Source organism: Pelecanus crispus, chromosome 4 (genome assembly GCF_030463565.1).
Source record: "Pelecanus crispus isolate bPelCri1 chromosome 4, bPelCri1.pri, whole genome shotgun sequence".
Classification (NCBI taxonomy): Eukaryota; Metazoa; Chordata; class Aves; order Pelecaniformes; family Pelecanidae; genus Pelecanus; species Pelecanus crispus.
In genome coordinates this window covers 74,480,738-74,500,100 of record NC_134646.1, presented here as the reverse complement: position 1 = coordinate 74,500,100, position 19,363 = coordinate 74,480,738, and the positions used below count along the sequence as shown (strand labels likewise).

General features: G+C 39.6%; 1 protein-coding gene across 1 annotated transcript in view; it reads right to left on the bottom strand.

Moving 5' to 3' along the window:
- Positions 1–19,363, bottom strand: part of SORCS2 (sortilin related VPS10 domain containing receptor 2) — a 591,852-nt gene that overhangs the window by 395,724 nt on the left and 176,765 nt on the right. The window contains exon 2 of the mRNA XM_075708979.1: positions 9,437–9,504. Within this exon, the coding sequence (XP_075565094.1) occupies positions 9,437–9,504 (68 nt within the window). The remainder of the gene's footprint in view (positions 1–9,436; positions 9,505–19,363) is intronic.

Below are 19,363 nucleotides of genomic sequence, written 5' to 3'. Positions count from 1 at the left end.
GAGAAGTCAGGCCTGGACTGGAGAAGTCAGGCCTGGAAGAGAGAGAAACCGAGGCCCATGAAAGAGGGAGGGCAATAGCTAGCAAGAAAAGGCTACTAGGAGGGAAAATCGGTGAGAAAGTGAAGGTTACCTCAAGAATGGCTATTTATTGAAGCAAAACAAGTTGCTATCCTTCTATTGCATTCCCTATATGCAATAGGAAGAAATGATGCTGAAGTGGAAAGAGGGGAGTAGAAGTAGGAAGGGACAAAATACCATATGAAAACAAAACAACAACAACCACTACAACAAAAAAGTATCTGGAACACAGCTTCAATTGACAAATTATCAGTCATCTGTTCAATGACAGGTGGCAGGGAGAGGAAGGAAAAACTCTTGACTAACTTTCCATATTTCAGAACACCAAAAAGAATCAAGACATTTAAATCTTACTGTAAGATGAGTTTAATTTTTGTAAACTACCCACTGCCCCAAATTCTTCAGCACACAGGATTATATTTACACTTTAAAAACTGGCCTGTATGGAGTTTTTAATTGTCCCAATCCGTTCCCAATTAAAGCAGAGAAAGCTGCCTAACAATGCAAAGTTCCTAATAAATAAGTTATGTGGGAAATATTGCCCTTGTTGTTTCCACACTGAAAAATATATTCCATACTGCAGGGATAATGAGAGTATAAAACATTAACACTACATTTTTCTATACCACTCTGCATAATTAACTGTGCAGCTGTTCATTCATTCAGCCCCAACAACCAAATTAATTTGCAATCAGTTCACAGGGGATGCACTAGAGCAGACCGCACATACTACAGAGGCAAGCAAAGCTGCTCACATGCCGCGTACCACATCAGTGACACAAGGTGCCCAACACTAAGAGAAGCAACAGGGGGTTGCAAAACAGCATTTTCAGAATAGCACATGAGAAAAGGCACTTCATCCTTAGCTGCCTTGTAGTAAGAATATGGGTGTTTTCAGATGGGTCTCATGGTATGTCAGTGCTCTCTGATGGTCTCCTGTCCTTCTCAGGCTCAAGCCAAAAACTTTCAGAGACAAAACAAAAAACATGCCTAAGCTTTACAGCTCCTTCGTATTACTTGTATTAATGCAGCAATACAGCCCCAGCACTCATGGGGGTCCCACTGCACTTGCACAATCAGTTCTCCAAATTACTTATATTTCAAAGCAGCACACCAGGCAAAGACCAAGCAGAGAAAAGCACAGGAATGGCAGGTTCTTCAAACAAGGTCATACAGTAGGCTGAAGGTGGAACCAGTAGCGTCACTAGTTGCTGAGTGCAATGTCATATCTACTTTACCAGATGCTCCACTAAGCCGTGACTTTGCCCTTTTCAGTTTTTAAAAATATATCCCATTCAGGTTTTTATACCTCATTTATCATCATAAAAATGTGATGAGCAATGAAACCAGCTGCTTTCATTGTGGTATCTTATTTATTCCATTTTGCAGAGTGGCAAAGGAAACATTGCTTAATATATATATGGTGTCATTCCATCTGCCCCTCGGTTACGGGCCCAGCACCTCCCTGCTGTGCTGGCCTGCTGACAGTGGGAGTTAACAGATGACAATGCAGCAAAGTACTTCTGATTAGCTAAAAACTGATGGCTCAACTGTTTTTACATAAATTTAGTACAGAGGAATCATGCCACGATAAAAGCTCTGAGAGTGCAATTCTCGGTTTGATCGTGTAGAAGTGGATCGTGGGTCGTGCCAATGCAAGCTTCCCTCTTTTATGCTGGAAGGGAGTGGAAAAACAACACACACAAAAAATTACAAACCCCACAGGCGACTAATGCATAGAAGGACATTGTTTCTCTACTCCTCATCTTAAACCTGTCTGCTGAGGCTAGCAAGAAAGATGATCATTTCTTGTAGGGAGGCTTATGCCATAAGATACTATGACAGATCTGAGGAAACGCCAGTGAAGTGGCTTTTCTGAACTTCCTACTGCTACCAACCTAGATGGGTTTTGGGTAGGAAAGATTGCTTATTCTTTTACCGTCAGTCCCAGACAAAAGGAATCTACTTAAAACAAGAACCTGTGGTACAATTCCCACACAGTCTCTGGCTATAAAAAATGTTTATGATACCAGTTCCAGTTAAAGCAATCAGAAATTCTATGACTTAGGTTTAAGTTACTCAAACAATAGGACAGGATTCTTAAACCACTTAAGATAAATGCTTATTCTTTCTTAATCAATTGACTCACTCATAATGAGTTACATCTCACAATTATTTAATTCCTTTTCCAGAAGGAGGAGAAAAGGGAGAGGGAAAGGGAAAAGGAAAAAGGGAGAGGGAAAGGGAAAGGAAAGAAATTAACCTGTAAAGTAGCAAAATTCCCATGCTCCAAGATATACGTAACATGCCCAGCAGCCAGGCTGCAGCCAGCTCCAATAAACACAAGTGTACTGCAAGCAACAGCCTTTTCCTAAGTATATAAATCACAGCCTTCCAACTGGATCTTAATCCATATGTCATATATTCTTTGTGTATTCACAAACTAGTGTAGAAACATGTAAACATTCAAAACGATCATCACCACTTCAATTTGTTGAAGACTTGGAATAGTAGTTATGACACAGTGCTTTCATCTGTGAGCAACAGATATTCAGTAAAGAATTTTGGACAGACTTCTTTGGTAGCTTTTACTTGCTTGTGGGATTTATGTTTTTTAGTTCAGACCTTCATATACACTAGACATAAAAATATTTGTTAAATGCTGTTATGGTAACACAGACATAAAAGGACCTCCTTAAGCTAAGTTCTGTGCCCTGGAGAGCCATTTAAAAGACATCTCCTTCAGAGGGGTCTACAGGTCAACGAGTCGAAGAATGATTCCCAACATCCACAACCAAAGTTCATTCCTTTATTGAATGGCCAAAAGCTACAGCCAAAACAAGCGACAGGATGAATGCAGCACGAAGGTAGCAGCAAGGTTATTGCCAGTGTGATGGGTCTTGGTCTTAGGCAAGACTGTGGTGGGTCGTGTGTCCATTAGAGCACACACTACAGAAGCACACCCATCAAAAACATCAATAACCATCTCTTCAATACCTTGCACATTCCAAGGTTTGTCAAGACATGTTCCTTCAATTTCCTTTATCTTTAACATATTTTCCTTACCTGACACCTATACTAAAACATTGCTGATAGGCTGAAATCCACTACATTCACTTTTTAACTATGGTTTTGCAGCTCATTTTAAATGCCCAAAATAAATTTAAAATAGAGACTCTCCTGCACAATTCAACTCATAATGATGCACTGTAGAGTATTAGCAAGATAGAAATTGCAGCAAAGATAATGAAAGTCTTTGTAATGCTATTAGGTGAATATGGAAATATGATCAAAGAGAGCGTAAAAATCTGTTGTTTGATAAGGGAAATAAAATCCTAATTGTAGCACTGCCTTTTCAACAGTACTGCCCAAAACCTTTGCACAGTGGAACAGGTGTAAATAAGGATATAATAGGAGGACAAAAGAGCTGCACAGGTACAAATGAGGGCAGTCTATTTTGACTGCAGAACCTGCATTACTCAGGATGATACTTTAGCCAGAGAAAGCACAGCTAGACATTAGATCCCAAGCTGAGTTCACTGGGCTAATAATTACAAAGCCATTTCTTTTTTTGTTTTCACTTGGAAAGAGAGCAAATTTGATATGGAAATCACAGACTCAATAACTTGATCCCTTGGGGCCATTTCTACAAAGTCACTTTTCAAAGCAGAACCACAATATAAGACCATCTGGTAGTGCAAGTTGCGGCAGAATACAGTTGCTTACTTACAAAGCAACACTTCACCCCAAGAAAGCATTTCACTGGGGCACCAGATGCTATATTTGGGGGGGTTTGTTTTGGTTTTTAAATTAATTTCAGGAAACAGGTGAAATGAGTTTCACCTACAAGTCCGAAGAGTTTGGAAACAAATGCCCATACTTATTTTCTCACACTGTGAGCCGCACAGGGTCTGGAAGTTTTACTTTCCTGAGTGGTATGTTGTTCGCCGCATCTACCTTAAAAGAATCTCCTGCTCTTTGTAGTCTGGATTTTAACCTTAGTGTAGGCATGCTCCTTTGCGTAAACACCAAAAGCACCATGCAGTCACTGTGCATCGATCACTACTGACAGGCAGTGGGCTTGTACAACTGGGTCTTGCCCTGAACACGTGGCTTTTTGTGGGTGCAGACAGAAACAGCTGTGTCACCAAAGAGAGGATTTTCCTGGCTCCCTGAGGTTTGCCAAGTCTCATGCTGTCCGCGAGGCTCACCCAATTGTTCTCACCTCCAGCTGCCGGCCACTGACCTGGACTCACAACCTCCTTGCACAGCGCTGTGACTTCGCTCTCTCCTCAGGCTGCGTTTTGGAGTAAGGAGTTCCAGGATGTTCAGCTAGGGTATCCAACCATATTTAAGCAGTCAGAGAAGTCTGTTTCTTCATTTAGCAGTTCGTTATTGACAACATGGGGCAAAATGTCCCAAAATCTCTGAAAAAGGGCCTACTTGGGGTTCGGCACGCCATGCTGAGAGGAGTTAACAGTGCAGTTAACGTCAAATAATGCCATTTGTTTTGCTGTGGTGAAGCAATAGCAACATTGGTGATGCCACTGGGAACAATGGCAATTACACAGCAAGTTGCATTAGCACTACCACATCATTACAGCTTGATAATATGCAATCAAAACTTTATTAGCAATCATCATCATCTATTATTCATTGCTTAGATCAAGTTAAGAAGGGGAAGGCTGCATGCATACCAGAAACAGGACCCTAAGCACAGGGTTGGAAACGAATTCCACGGCCATAGAGTGCTGAGTCACTGTATAACCTTCAGCAATAAGTTATCATCTCAGGTGCCTCGTGTATACAATGGATTAATAATAAAAATAATATGTATCTCTTTCCAAGCGACATTCTTCAGATTAATTAACTCAGGTGTGCAGATAAGTATTAGTATTAATTTCTTAGTGGCTACCAATTCAAAGTTAAAATATTTGATTGTAAGATTCAAGTACATACATCTAAAGCTGCAGGCATGCAACGTATGCAAAGCAGGCACCTGAGGTTTTGTGTCCTGGTTTCAGCTGGGACAGAGTTAATTTTCTTCCTAGCAGCAGGCATACTGCTGTGTTTTGGATTTAGTAGGAGAAGAATGCTGATAACACACTGATGTTTTTAGTCGTTGCTGAGTACTGCTTATGCTAGTCAAGGACTTGTCAGCTTCCCATCCTCTGTCAGGTGCACAAGAAACTGGGAGGGGGCACAGCCAGGACAGCTGACCCAACCTGGCCAAAGGGCTATTCCATACCATATGACGTCATGCTCAGTATAGAAACTGGGGGGGTTGGCCAGGGGGCAGCGATCGCTGCTTGGGAACTGTCTGGGTATCAGTCGGCAGGTGGTGAGCAATTGCATTGTGCATCACTTGCTTTGTATATTATTATTATTATTATCATTATTATATTGTTATTATTATCATTACTATTCTACTTTATTTCAATTATTAAACTGTTCTTATCTCAACCCAGGAGTTTTTCTTACTCTTACTTCTCCGATTCTTCCCCCATCCCATCGGGGCAGGGGGAGTGAGCGAGCGGCTGCGTGGTGCTGAGTTGCTGGCTGGGGCTAAACCACAACAGGTTGTAAAATATGTGCACCTATATATTCATGCACAAACTGGTCCATAAAACATATGAAAACACATACTCAAGCATCTGTTATCGTAAATGGTCTGTTTGATTCAGGTCCTTCATACTGTAAACGTGCTGGATAAAGATGTATGTGGACTCTGACAGGAATAGCTCTAGTATGCAAAGTATCTTCAATATATGCACAATTTTTGAATATAATTTTAGTACCTGAATTTTAAGTTTTAGTCACAGTATCAGTTTTTTCATTATGCTAATGAGGCCTAACACGACAACCAACCTGTATTCACAATACATACTGCAGTTTAGAAACTCTAAAAATAAACCTGAAACCAATCCTCTGCTCCTTCTCAATAAGTTATTTTAATTTATATTCAAGAGGCAACCAATGTCATCTCTGTCTGTTTCGCTACCTTATTTTGAGTCAAATAACTATACAATTTACCCCAACCTTAACAATTACTTAATTAATTAAGCAAATTAGCAAAGTATCAGAAATAGCTGACTAGAGAAGCACACCCTGGTGTCTTCTAACTACATGCTTCCACAAAGATTTATGCCTCCACCCCCTCAGTGCAACCAGATATGGTTGCTAGTACTAAAAAGTTGTTAAGACTTTCATTATCCAGCACCATTTTCCCTGTTTACTCAACAATGAAAAGATTCCAAGATAATTAAAATTTAGGCCTCCCAATCCCGTAACCTGACCTGTGTGGGCAGGCATAAATTACCTACACAAATTAACAACGCTCTGCAGAGGCTCAGAAATCCACCACCTAGATCCACTTCCAAAAAATGCATCTTCTTCACATAAAGCCCCCGCCGGGCAGGTACCTCCGACGGGTGTTTTTCCCCACTGTTTGCATTACTCTTAAAAGTCTGACTGCAACTCCAAGGTCACTAAGAACAAATAAGCATCACTGGACCACTGAGTCACCCTTCTCTTCTCATTCCTTGTTCCACTAAGCAAGGAAAAAAACCAATTATTTTGAGTGATGGGAGAAAAAGAAAGAGAGAGATGAAGAGGAAATATGTTTCAGAGGAAGAAAATAAAGATGCAGTTTCAAGAAACAAAAGAACCGATAAATGCCAAGCTAGGATAATATTTACTGATAGGCAAAATAAAAGTGGGAGATTAACATTAAAAAATTAACCTGGTGGGGATTGATTGGGTTATAAAACAAGTTTATTTTCACTTAGAGAATATGAAGTGTCTGGTATGATCTAGCTGGGCAAGATAGGGAGAAGAAAAACATTGGACTGATTCAGGAAATAACCAGACAGGATCCATTCCCACTAGGGCACAGAAACCTCACAAAGATTAATGGCTTTTGTCCGCTGACAAAAAAACTGCTATAAGGTTTTTCACACCTGTTTTACTGTATATTTGCTCTGATGCAAGTGAGAGGAATACAAAAGAGAATCAAACAAAAAAGTTTAAAAATATATATGTTGCGCATTCTGGGCAGGCTGCCAATGTGAGTACGATGCCCCGGCTCCATCAGCAAACACGGAGCCTCACCAATTTACACCCAACCATTTCACAGAGAAAAACACAAAAGCTCCCTGACTTCATGGACAGTATTTATTTTTATTTTATTCAGTACAAATAATGAGCTACATCTCAACAGAGGGAGGCACTATTTGACATTTTTGCACCATTTGTGCTCTTCCAGATCCGGGCCCTGTGTAACTCCCCCAGTCTGACAACCACATGTGCTGCTTTTATGCCACGGTGGGCGGAGGCGGGGGAAGGAGGTGAGCCCAGAGCCAAACATAGCTAGGGATGGATCAGCTACCACCCCTGGCCCAAGTGCTAATCTTAAGCACTTGCTTCCTTTCAGCTTTTCCATCCTAGTTTTATAAACAGCCAAAGCATCTGGTACATCTATGACTTGCAAGCAAAAGGGCCTGATTTCCCTATGATGCACACTAGCATCAGTTTTATTGGAATGCAGTTCACACCAGTTCGTCTTTACACCAGCTGTCAGCAAGGTCTGAATGACCTTGTTTAAAGTGTTTATGTTCTCAAAAGAAAGCAACATTATCTGAAGCCTGGTTTACGTTTATTTTGAAAGAGCAGAGAGTTTATTTTGAAGAGTCAGACTGATTAAGTTTAAAAGAATTCTATGATAGATTACACTGAAGCGTGGATAGCAAAACTTGAAACACTGCACATGTTGTATAGGCCAGGGGCATGTAACGGGAAAGCAATGTGTGCTTATGCAATTATGGGAGTATCCAAATTGCCATTTGGTTGTCTTCTTTGCACAAGATGTTGGACAAAAATTAAAACAGAAACAAAATGTGCAATTAATTTTGCATCTTTTAAGTTTAAAGGATGATTACAAATGAACCATCATAGCCTTCAAAAGGCCAATCCTGAGCCAATACTAAGCAGTCTCCTTCTGATCTTACTCTCTTTCCTGAATACCCCCTTTTTATAGCTAGAAGTTTCTTTTTTACTTGAAAATACCCTTGTGCTGCATGGACCACTGTCCCTGGCCAGACTGTACTACTCAGCTAGTAGTATGACAACAAGGTATTGCAAAGATACACTGTCACTATGAGAAAACCCGCAAGGTTAAAAAAAATGCAGCCTCCTTCAAAACAAGCAAGAAGGCTGGTGTGCAGCATGTCCTGGTCACGGACTTTTCCCACTCCCTTTTCCCTTGCCCACTCTGTTTCTTGGATTGTCTCTAAAGCTCCTTACACACACAGATGAAGGTTGAGTCCCCATACAAGCTCTTGGGACAGTGTGAAGTTCACAAGTACCTAAGCCACAAGGTATTAGATAACCTGTTTGTTTCTAGACCTGAAGCTTATGGGCTACATAAGGATTTCACACAAGACTCCTCAAGAAAGCCTCCTGTCATTTATAACAACTATTTAGATATCCTGGCAGAATATTTCAAGAATTATTTCTACTGCTACAGATAACCCAGCAAAACTTGCATAGCAAACATTGGAGCAATGTTGTATTTACTGATAACAGTGAAATTCTTTCACTTTTGAAGTGTACATAACGGGTCTAGCAAAAATTTGCGATGGAAGATTTATAGATACACAGAAAATTAGAACACAAAAAGCCCACTTAGCAAAACAAACTCAACACATGAGAAGATAACCAGTATGCCTGGTATAATATAGGCTTACCCTAGCCCTGGCTTTGTGCTGATATACACCCAAGCCTGCGATTTGTGCACACGCAGGCAACAACCATATTGATATCTTAATTCACGAATGTTAAGGAAATGAGAAGCAATTTAGAAATTTATTTGGATTACTACATATTCCCAGTTCTCATAAGACACAATATAACCTGCACTGCTATTATATTTCACCCAATTGTGACTGCTTCCAAATCAGGATTATTTAGTAACCTCAGTACAGTACTCAAAAGCAGTAAGAACTCCCAACAGACATATCCCAACAGAGTAAGTATTTCAAAGTTTTTAAGTAACTTTGATGCAAAATTTCTAAGGAAAAGAATGCCATCTTGCAAAGTGGCATCAGGAAGGTACCTTATACTTTCCCTCATTGTTTGTCTCTACTGTTAAAACTCATTTCAAACTCTTTCTTATTGAACTGCAGGAACTGCATTTAAGGAAGAGAAAGAGTAAGAGCTGATGACAATTTGGATAATCTTACTATATTAGTACCAATTGGCTACCAGCTAAACTCAGCAGCAGTTTGGAAAGGGAAAAGAGACAGATCTATTCTGATAACGGGGGGCGGAGGGGGAGTTATAGGAAAAGCAGGGAGCTTACCTCCACAAAGAGCTCTCCAGCACTTTCCCCATGTCAGTATGATAATACTTGGTAAGGATCAAGATCACCTAAAAAGAAAACAAGAATAAATATATTTATATATGTAAAAAATATATTTATATATGTAAACTGATGTAAGAAACAGAAGATCATGGGCAGCATTATTCTGGTGAACGCAGAAGTGAGGCTCCTGAAAATCTGAACTGTGTTTCACTTTATTTTTACTTCTTACCAGTTTTGCTTTTAGACTGGGTTTTTTTCCTTTCTCTTTCTGCAAAGAGTGATTTCGGCACTGGAAGTTTTCTGCAAACCTGGTGACTTTGTGAAAGATTGCCCGTTTCACATGAGCAGTGGAGTTGGAATAGTCACATAAATCCCACCACCACATGAAAGCCCCCAAGCAATTTGTATGATTTTCTCAGCAGGAAGAACCAATCTGGTTGCTAGTTTAAATTTAGGAGGCAACTCTCTTGGACATCTACAGACACAACTTTTTTTTTTAATCCAAAGTGTTAAACAATGTTGATTAACTTGGATTATCCAGATAGCAAATATATCCAGATAGCAAATTCAGGCATAAAAGAACCAGCTCTGTGCTCTGTAAATTACTTATCTACGTCACAAACAGCCAACAAAATACACAAACAAATTTCATCCACAAAACATCTTCAACCTATGAGAAGAGTCAGCAAGAAACACTTCCCATTCGCTCAACATCCGACAAATTCACTGGTCAAACAATGTAAAGCACTAGTCCATGACTGGTGTATTAAGCTGAATGCTATGTTTTATATTTAGATCATTTAAAACAGATTTCCTTCACTTGCTGCCAGTCCACATTAGTGGTTCTTATACCCATGTTCCCATAGCAACCCCACAGAGGTAGAACGGGAAGAACCTCTGGTTCCTTGCACAGCTGTTGGCTTTCTTTAATGCAGGGTCAACGTCAGACTCCAAATGTTTGGAGCATGCTGTTATTTAGCTGGCACTTCCTCTGCTCCTCACCACCAGATGAAATCTCCAGCAAATAGCAACTGTAGGCATTCACTTTGATTATTGAGATAATTAATATGCTGATGATACATTTATGCCGCAGTCTCTGTATGCTGGAGCTTGTGAGAGAACAGAATTCCAGACCATAGGTGTTATGTACATGGCGATTTGGAAATAACACAACATTTTGCAGAACTGAGCTATAATACTGGTCTCACTCAGGGTTATCTAAGCCTAATAAATTCACAACACATATTGCTGGATGCACATCGATGTAAGTAAAAGCAGAACCAATCCATAATTCACAAATACCATTAATCTCTCCTATTCTCAAAAGAGTCACAATCTACCAGACCACTTTGTTGGAATTTGATGATTTATAAAAATAAAGGCTGGGTTTAAAATAAAGCAAGCAAGAAAGAAAAAAATCTTTTACTTTTAAATAGGTTCCTACAAGACTTACAAAGCCAAGAGAAAGAACCATTTCCCGAAGGAGAGAGTAACTACTGATGAGATTCCTGGCTACAGCCCAAGCACGCTCCATCAGGTCAGCTATTTATTCTGTTGTCAGTGTCTTAACTACAGCTTTCTGCTGGTGCTTGCAATTAAGGAGAAAAAGAAAGAAACTTCACTACTGGGAGCATCTATTGGCTCCAATTATTAAGGAAAAAGTTTCAGACCGTGCTCTTCTGAACAACTGAAATTCCTCTGAGGCCACAAAAATTGACCTAGGAGTTTTTTCTAAGAGATACAAGAATGCATATTTGGCGCATGAAAATAAAAAAGAAAATACCAGAAGATATAAAAGATTACATTTTGTTTCCTTACATTCATACAGAACCAAAGAGTGAATCCTGAACTTAGTAAGCCAACTTTTTTCATCCCTGTACACCATACAACCATAACTTTTTAAATTCGGATGATTTTAACTGATGCACGTTGGAGCCACTCTGCCATGGGGTAAGCCTAGTGTTTCATTCCTGAATTAACCTGGTTATTATTGCACACAGAAGATCTTACTGGGTTACCCTCCATCCAGACTTAACCTCTATGGAAGCATCAACAAAGCACCTTCCAGATAAGCCATTTCTGTAACTCAGCACCTGTCCTAAGTGCTAAAGACTCGCAGGAACAAGGAGTGGGCTCGCCGTACTGCTTGGTAGCTGTAGTTCATCTAGGGGATGTACACACCAAATCAGAAAGCTACTGTTGTTCCACACACTTCAAATGAATGGCTTTCAGGTAATTGCAAACTGCATTGGGGAGCAGCCAGATGCAGCAAGATGTCTTATTTACACTGCAGCATTGGTGCCTTAGTCTGAGCCATAGCTCTGAGATCTCAGTATTTTCCAATCTGAGTGGTAAATTCATTCAAAAATTAAAACACCTTATTTTGCATTTCAGAAGTGTGGAGAACGACTTAGTAGGAAAAGCAAAGGCATAATGAGCCATCTTTGAATTCTTAAACACTGTTAGCAGATTCCTGTCACATCCTAAGAAGTACAAGGCTGCCAGGGGCCTGACCACTATTTCAACTATGCCAGTGGATTTCATCCCAATATCTGAAAAATGTAGGTCGGCTATTTAACAGATTTTACAGCACTGTCCTCTGGATTGTGGGCATCTTTTCAGGCTAAATAGTGATCTTTCTAACCAGAACAGTGTTTTTTCTCAATTAATAAACAGATCCAAAGAACGGGAGGAATCATTTCATAATAAAAACATAAAGGTCTTCAGGATCTCTGGATTCTGTGCATCATTTGTAAGAGCAGAGCTCTGTTTCACTGATTTCGTTTCAATGGGACTCCATAATTACAAGCATTTTGCAGCTTGGATGGAAGCCAATGGTTCATACACACAGCTGTCCTAGTGAAAGTGCTTGGGTGGCCTGTAGATGGACAGAGGTTTGAAGTACGACAGCAACTAAGCAACGATCAAGGGTATGATTCTTAAGTAGCTCATACTACCATCAGTCATAGAGAGCTAAAATAAATTTAACTTCTTTGTGTGTTATTTTATAGCTAAAATAAATGTAGGCAATGGAGGAGAATTAGACTCACCAGATTCTTTATTTAAAGATGGATTTTTAGGGTTACCTAGAGATCTCCAGGTCCACCCAGCCTCCTGTTTTATGAGGAGACTTGTGAAACCATTTTAAACCATTTAATCTCAAATTCACTCACAGTTCTTTGAGTAGTCCCCACAGTATGTCAATGGAGGTGGCAACAACAATTCACTGTTGTGTGCTAGGGATCTACAAACACCTCATGGTGCTTCTGCTCAAATATACCAAAGAAATGTATCCCTTCTGCTTTCATTGTCCTGAAACAAAAGTCCCTAAGTATTTCTTCTTCTCAGATTCCTCAGAACGTGTTTGTTACCAAGACCACCACCAAGGCCTTTCTACCTGCAACCCCTAAAGAAGGAAGACATTCACGAAGCTTGAAGATTGGAAATTTGGTTGTTTGGGGGTTTTAAGTAAATACAAGTAAAAATACATACATACTTTGGTCCCGAATAACGACATAGATCTCTGGTACAGATCCCTTGCTCAGTATTCGAGCGTCACAGACTTCTCTTAGGAGCAGTCCTTACTGCACCTTACAGCTTTCTGATTGCCTTTCTACTGCTTGCTGTGATCTCAGTGTGTTCTGCCCCTTTGCAGCAAGATGGCAGACATCTGCAGTTTTACCTCCCTTCAGGAACATTAGAATAAACAGAGCATTGTATTTCCACTTGCCTGCCAGGTTCCCTGCAGAGAATTCAGGAGACAATATTTTCACCCTTTTCTTTCCAAGAAATTGTTTTATTTTGATACTACATGGCAAGCATACACCAACCATGTCACATAGTACAGATTTAAAATAAAAAAGGAAAAGAGGAAAATGAAAACTTTCAGCTTTTGTCACAAAAGTAGTGCTCTATTAGTTGCTTCTTTAATAAAACCCTTGTCCTCTCCAGGGCCAAGAAGTTGGCCAGAGTTGGCCAATGTTTCTCCATATGGGCCAAGGTATGGAAGACAAATCCCTTAGGATTCCAAAAGCCATATGCAATGTGCATTGGAAGTAAGTTTTCAGTGGAAGTAATAACTGTAATTCTGGTCAATTCATCCAGGCTGGGAGACCTTAAAGTTCAGAAATTTCTCTACCTCTACTTTTTCATCCTTCCCCCACCTTTCTTTGGGAGGACTGGGGGGGTGCACAGAGAGAATTTTGATTCTCCCATGCCATTCCCCTGCTTCCATCAGTTAGTTCCTGCCTGGGTGGATTCTCACTGTTATGGTAGTTACAGCTCAAAACTGTTCTCCAAACAAAAGGGTTGTAGCAGTTTCTGAACCAAAAATCCTTTCTGGACATAGACCTGTCTCCAGTTTTCAGTGAATGATGGACAGGGAAAACAAATGGAAAATTCCACAGATATTATTATCCATTAATAATTAAAGTTAGAATGATCTCCGGTTTTCCCCTCTCCTTTTCTCTCGCTCTCTTCTGAAAATGCTTTGCAGCAAGGCTGGACCAAAAAGAGCAAACCTTCACTTTAAGAGATACAATGTGCTTTTAATCATTTCCTAATAAAATTTTGGCTTTAAAGAAGCCCATTTTAATCCTCTCTTTTCATCACCATGTCACCTAAGAGGGGCAAGAAAGGAAAAAGGAACGAATTCTACATCAATCATTTCCCTGGTGTTTATATTTTACCTTTGGGTTGGTTTGTTTTTTTTTTTTTTTCCCTTTTTTGTGAAGGATTTGCTAAGATCCTTCTCTTTTTGATAAGCATTGACTTATGGAAAAACTTCTTTCTTTTTTTCCATGCTCTATCCATGACATTTTCTTTCATGGACTATTCGTAACACAGATCTCTCTTTTTCTACCTACATGGAGATTCTTATGGATTAAGCTTTATTTGACCCCTGCCATTTGTGATTTGAATTTTTTTTTTTTTTTTTTTTGCTTCTATTCAGAAGTGCAATAGCAAAAGACTCATACTTTCAAATGTATAATTGCAAGTATGACTGCAAGCTTTTGTGTTTTCCCAAGTTTACTAGAAGGTGAGAGCACAGTGTAAATACTTCTGGGCAGCCAGAACTATCAGGAAAATATACTACTCAGACAGACTCAAGTTCCTGCAAACTTTTTAGCATCTGCTTAATTTAATTGATGTGAATGAACCCACTGAAATCAAGAGAAGTGTTTATGAGAGTCACTTGAACAAGCAATTAATACTCTGTATGACTGGAACATAAGCTGCTGTTTTGTTCAAGAACTCACCTTTTCAGTTATTAAACTGTAACTATTTCACTGTACACTGTAACTATTTCAGGGAGATCAAGATGTTCTAGGCACAGCCTATTAATTTGTCACCACCACCCCCTGTACTTCCAAAACTTTCTTGACAACTAATAATCAAAAAACTCCCTAACAAATTGTAGGCAACCACCTACTGCTCCAGTCGCTCAAGCCATTTCCACTTCTGCAGCAGCAGGCTCTTCAATCATCACGCTACGGTTGACATTAGTTTTTACATTCATTATTTAAAACAAAGACTCTTACAAGAAAAGTAAAAACCAAGAGATTATTAATATGAAGGTATTTTACCACAGGTGTATTACATGGACCAACTGCCATAATACTATTAACAACTTCATAATAATTTGATTACACTGGGAGAACTTATATATATGTAAATGGAAAAAAGAGCGTTTAGGTTTACTCTGTTGCAGCGTTACGATGAAAGGTGAAAAAGGAGACATTTAGACCATTACTAAAGCTATTAAGAATTCACTGTATAAGCTTCTACTCCTCTCTAGTAATAAAGTTCATAAAAGCAACCCATGACTTCACATGAAAGACTTAAAGAATTAGATTTATAGTTCTTCCAACTAAATTGTATTGGAAGAAGAGAGAACTTACCGTGTATGAAGTCACCAACCGGACCAGTGCTCTTGTCTTAAGCATTAGTAATAATTCTGTACAGTGAATTTATTCATAATTCAAGGCAAGACACAATAATGGCTCAATTCCTATTCTCTAAGAGGTACTTCTATCCACAAGAGCTGAATAAGTGCATAGTCTTGAAAGTGGTGGCCATGATTGCTTCCGGATTCAAAACCTCGTTAAATATAGTACTTTACACATTGACCCTGCAAACATTTATACAGAAGAGTAACTTTAAGATATCTAATATATTTAATCCACTATCTAGCACAGAAGAAGATTATATTCTGTTAGCACTGTACAAACACAGAACAAAACGACAACCTACTGCCTTTATGAGCATACAGTCCAAGTTCAGAAGAAGAGAAGTCTTCACATCATCATCAACTGGTATTAGATTTTCAGTGCTAGCTCCTAAGAAAATTATGTTTATGTGATGGCACTGCATGTACACCATGTATATATATGCTTTTGGCTGCTCGTCCCTACCTTACAGTTCTAAATCCACTGACTGATTTCAATCACATTTGACAGAGAGATAGACAACCATACGTCTGAAGTAGCCATACTGGTTCATACCACAGGTCCATCTAGATCAGTCACCTGTCTCCAAAAGCAGCAAACAAAAAAATAGAAAAAGTACAAGAATGGGGGAAGCATATACACAAAGATGCTTCCCAAATATATTTTCCAGCCTCCAGCAATTTGCAACTCGGGCAAGTTGGGCTGATACTTCAGTTTTCAGCAGTTGGCTGCTTGGATAAGCACAGGCTTCTAGGTGGTACTGCCTGACCCATCAGCACAACAACAGAGAATACTGTGTTTGTAACTTTTAATGTTTAGTCTTTAAAAATCAAAGCATATGTAAAATTGGTCAACCAATCTGGATTGCTGCTACTCTAACATATTCATGCTGCCACTCATTTCTATACTCATTAGATGCAGCTCAGATTTCTGGGCACGCTGCAGATGCAGAGCTCACTCAAGCAAACGGGAACTCAATTTGAAGGCCACAGAATTACAGGGCCCAAAATTCTAGATTAAATCTGCAGCTTGGGAAACAGTGTCTAACATTTTAACTACTTGTTCAATTAAACTTTCTGTTCTTTTTCAGAAAGCCCAAAACAATGTCATCTCTGACACAAAAATCTCTGGTTCTCTGCCATTGACTTTTTCTACAAAACCAGGGTATTTTTTAGGTTTAAATATTTAACATAGCATTTGATGAGCTCTTAAAACCACATCTGCAAACATGCCAAGAGAGTAACTTTCTAAAGCACGAAGCAAGAATATTTTTTTCCTAGTCTGGCTTGACTCCTAATTGTAAATTTTTTTGAAATATAGACTATAGGCTTTAATTATCTCCTCTAATAATGTCTTCTAAATTAAGTTAACAAACCTTCCTGCAGAAGCAAACCTATTGTCTGAATATTCTTTTCCATTCCCACAAAAATTCAAGAGGAAGCAGAGCTGACATCCAAAGAAGACATATGTAAAACATCTTTACTCTCTTCCAGATATTTCAGGAATCCAGTATTATGGATAGGCAATTCACCTTGGTCATCAATGTTATATAGTTATTCACTACCAGAAGAGAAAAATTAAATTTTAAGTGCTGTTTGTGAAATATTCCCGGTCTGTCATGCAGTGTTACTGCCCAATAGTAAAATACAAAAATTGAAAGTGAGCTTCCAATCTGCATCACTAAATCCTTTTACAAAACAAGAGCTTTTTTTTTAAAAAAAAAAAAAAGTTACCATATTAAAATAATTACATTTTTTATTTCAAAAAAGACATTATTATGGAAGACATATGGAAACATCTGTAGAGGATACCACAAGCTGAGAAAACTGTTCATTTGACGCAGGGCTTTTGGCAGCTATGTTCATACTGGTTACTCTCCCTCACAGCTGCTCTGTCTTCACCAGAACCACAGGATTAAATATCACTGTACCAGATAACATCATATTTATCAGAGGTTGCATCAGCCTACACTGACCTCAAAATTACATTTAATTATCTCTGAGAATGGCTTACAGTGTTCAAATAAGACCTAACTGCCTAGCATAAAGATGCTTTATAAGACTGTATATGGGAGCAAGGACTTTGACGCTGCATCAAGTTCAGCCAGAGTCTCGGTGTTTAATATCCTTCTTATCATGAATAAGGACTGGACTTTCTATTTCCTGAATATTGGAGGTATCTGAATTCTTTATAAATAAAGAAGATAAACATGGCCACATGATCTGCAGAAGGGGACAACAGCAGACCCCTACCTGAAAGCCGTACTGCCAGGACAAACATGCTAAAGATGAAGGCAGTTACATTACAGTGACAGTGATGCTGATTAATATTTTAGTCAGAAGACCAGAGACATAGCAGAGGCAGATGCAAAACTCTTTTCGCACCTTTTGTGATATGGAGCGTGTGTGTTGCATTGAACAGCATTAATGTGCTTGGGGGTACTTTACTTATTCCAAAGACAAAATCAGGCCAGGACAATGACTTAAAAACAGAGACGGGGTGGTGGGGGGGGGGAAGTCAGGGTGTTGCCTAGTAAAACAGGAATAACACAAAACAGATCTGGGCCTGTTACTTCAAGTGCTGATAAAAAAAGTCCTCTAGTCCCCCAGCACGATCACCCCCGCAGTGGGGTGGGCCCAGGAGCCCCGCCGAGCAAGGACTATTTGCTCTGCAGCTTTGCACATGGACAGACTAAGCCCAATGCCACCCCCTCGCTGTCCTTTACTGGGTGGAAGCTGGTCTCTCTATGTTTGCCTTTCCTTTTAACTCTTGCATCCCTACTTATCTTGCTAAAATAATTTATTTCAGCAGAAGTACCAACACACTGCCCCCGGTATGGTGTGGAAAGGGACCATTCCCACTCAAATGCCAAGCCCGTCTCCCCATCTGTGGCCACATTCAGAATAAATGTGGAACATCTCAAATGACATTAACCAAATTCAGCTACTGTAAAATACTGAGAATGACCCCCTTTGAGAGGAAGAAGGATGAAAGCACATTTATCTTCAGCAGTATCCCTGAAGCAGCAGAACTTCATATCCATGCCAATGGAAAGGGCATAAAGGAGCTGAGGGAACATCCAACTGGGCTAGGAGACTATTAGAAAGGGCTTGGGAGCAGTTGGGAAAATTGGTCAGGGGCCAAATATGTCAGAGAAAACATTGGAAGGGGCCGGGGGAGTGCTGGAGAGTTCTCCACATTCAGTCCAAAGCCAAACCAGGAGGATTTCTAATCTGTGAGCACTGAGTTTTCGCCAGCTTTTTGTATTTCCTCACCCAGCCTCTGCCCTAGGTGTTCATTACTTTAAGACCCATGGGGCCATTAAAGCTAAGTGGAATTATACAGCATTATCTGCAAAAAGAAACAGCTATTTCACCAAACAATGCCACATCATTTTGGATCCCTAGCTAATGCCGTCCTGTCACACGGACACTATGCTTTAGTTTAACCAGCATGAAGAATATTAACACAATCAGTCATCTTAGAGCCAGGTTTCAAATTAGCCTCGCATTCCAATCTTAAACCTCTAATACATTTTAAATGACCTGCAGATCAAGTAGATACAAGCAGGAAAAGGTTGTAGGTCCTGATAAATGAGGTCTATATTTCTTTATTTTACTCCAGCAAAGACTTAGGCATTCGACAGATTCTTTGGAGACAGTTTTTGTATGTCAGCATTTAGCAGGCTGTAGCTAGGGCTGCAAAGCAGTTTCAGTAACAAACTCTTAATGTGAAATTCTCCCCCTTAGAGACTGATGTTTTTCATGCTTCGTCTCTCCCCTGTGATCGCAGATTGGTTTAGAAATACGTGAAGAACTTCTTTCTTCATGTTATGAGATGTACTCTTTTCTGTCTTCATAGGTATAAGGATAGGTACAACAGTTAAGCAGCACAAGACTTGGAAGGAAAATATTTTTAATTCATGCCTAGAACACTTCTGAACAGTTATCTAACACACCTTCTCATGGCTCTTTTC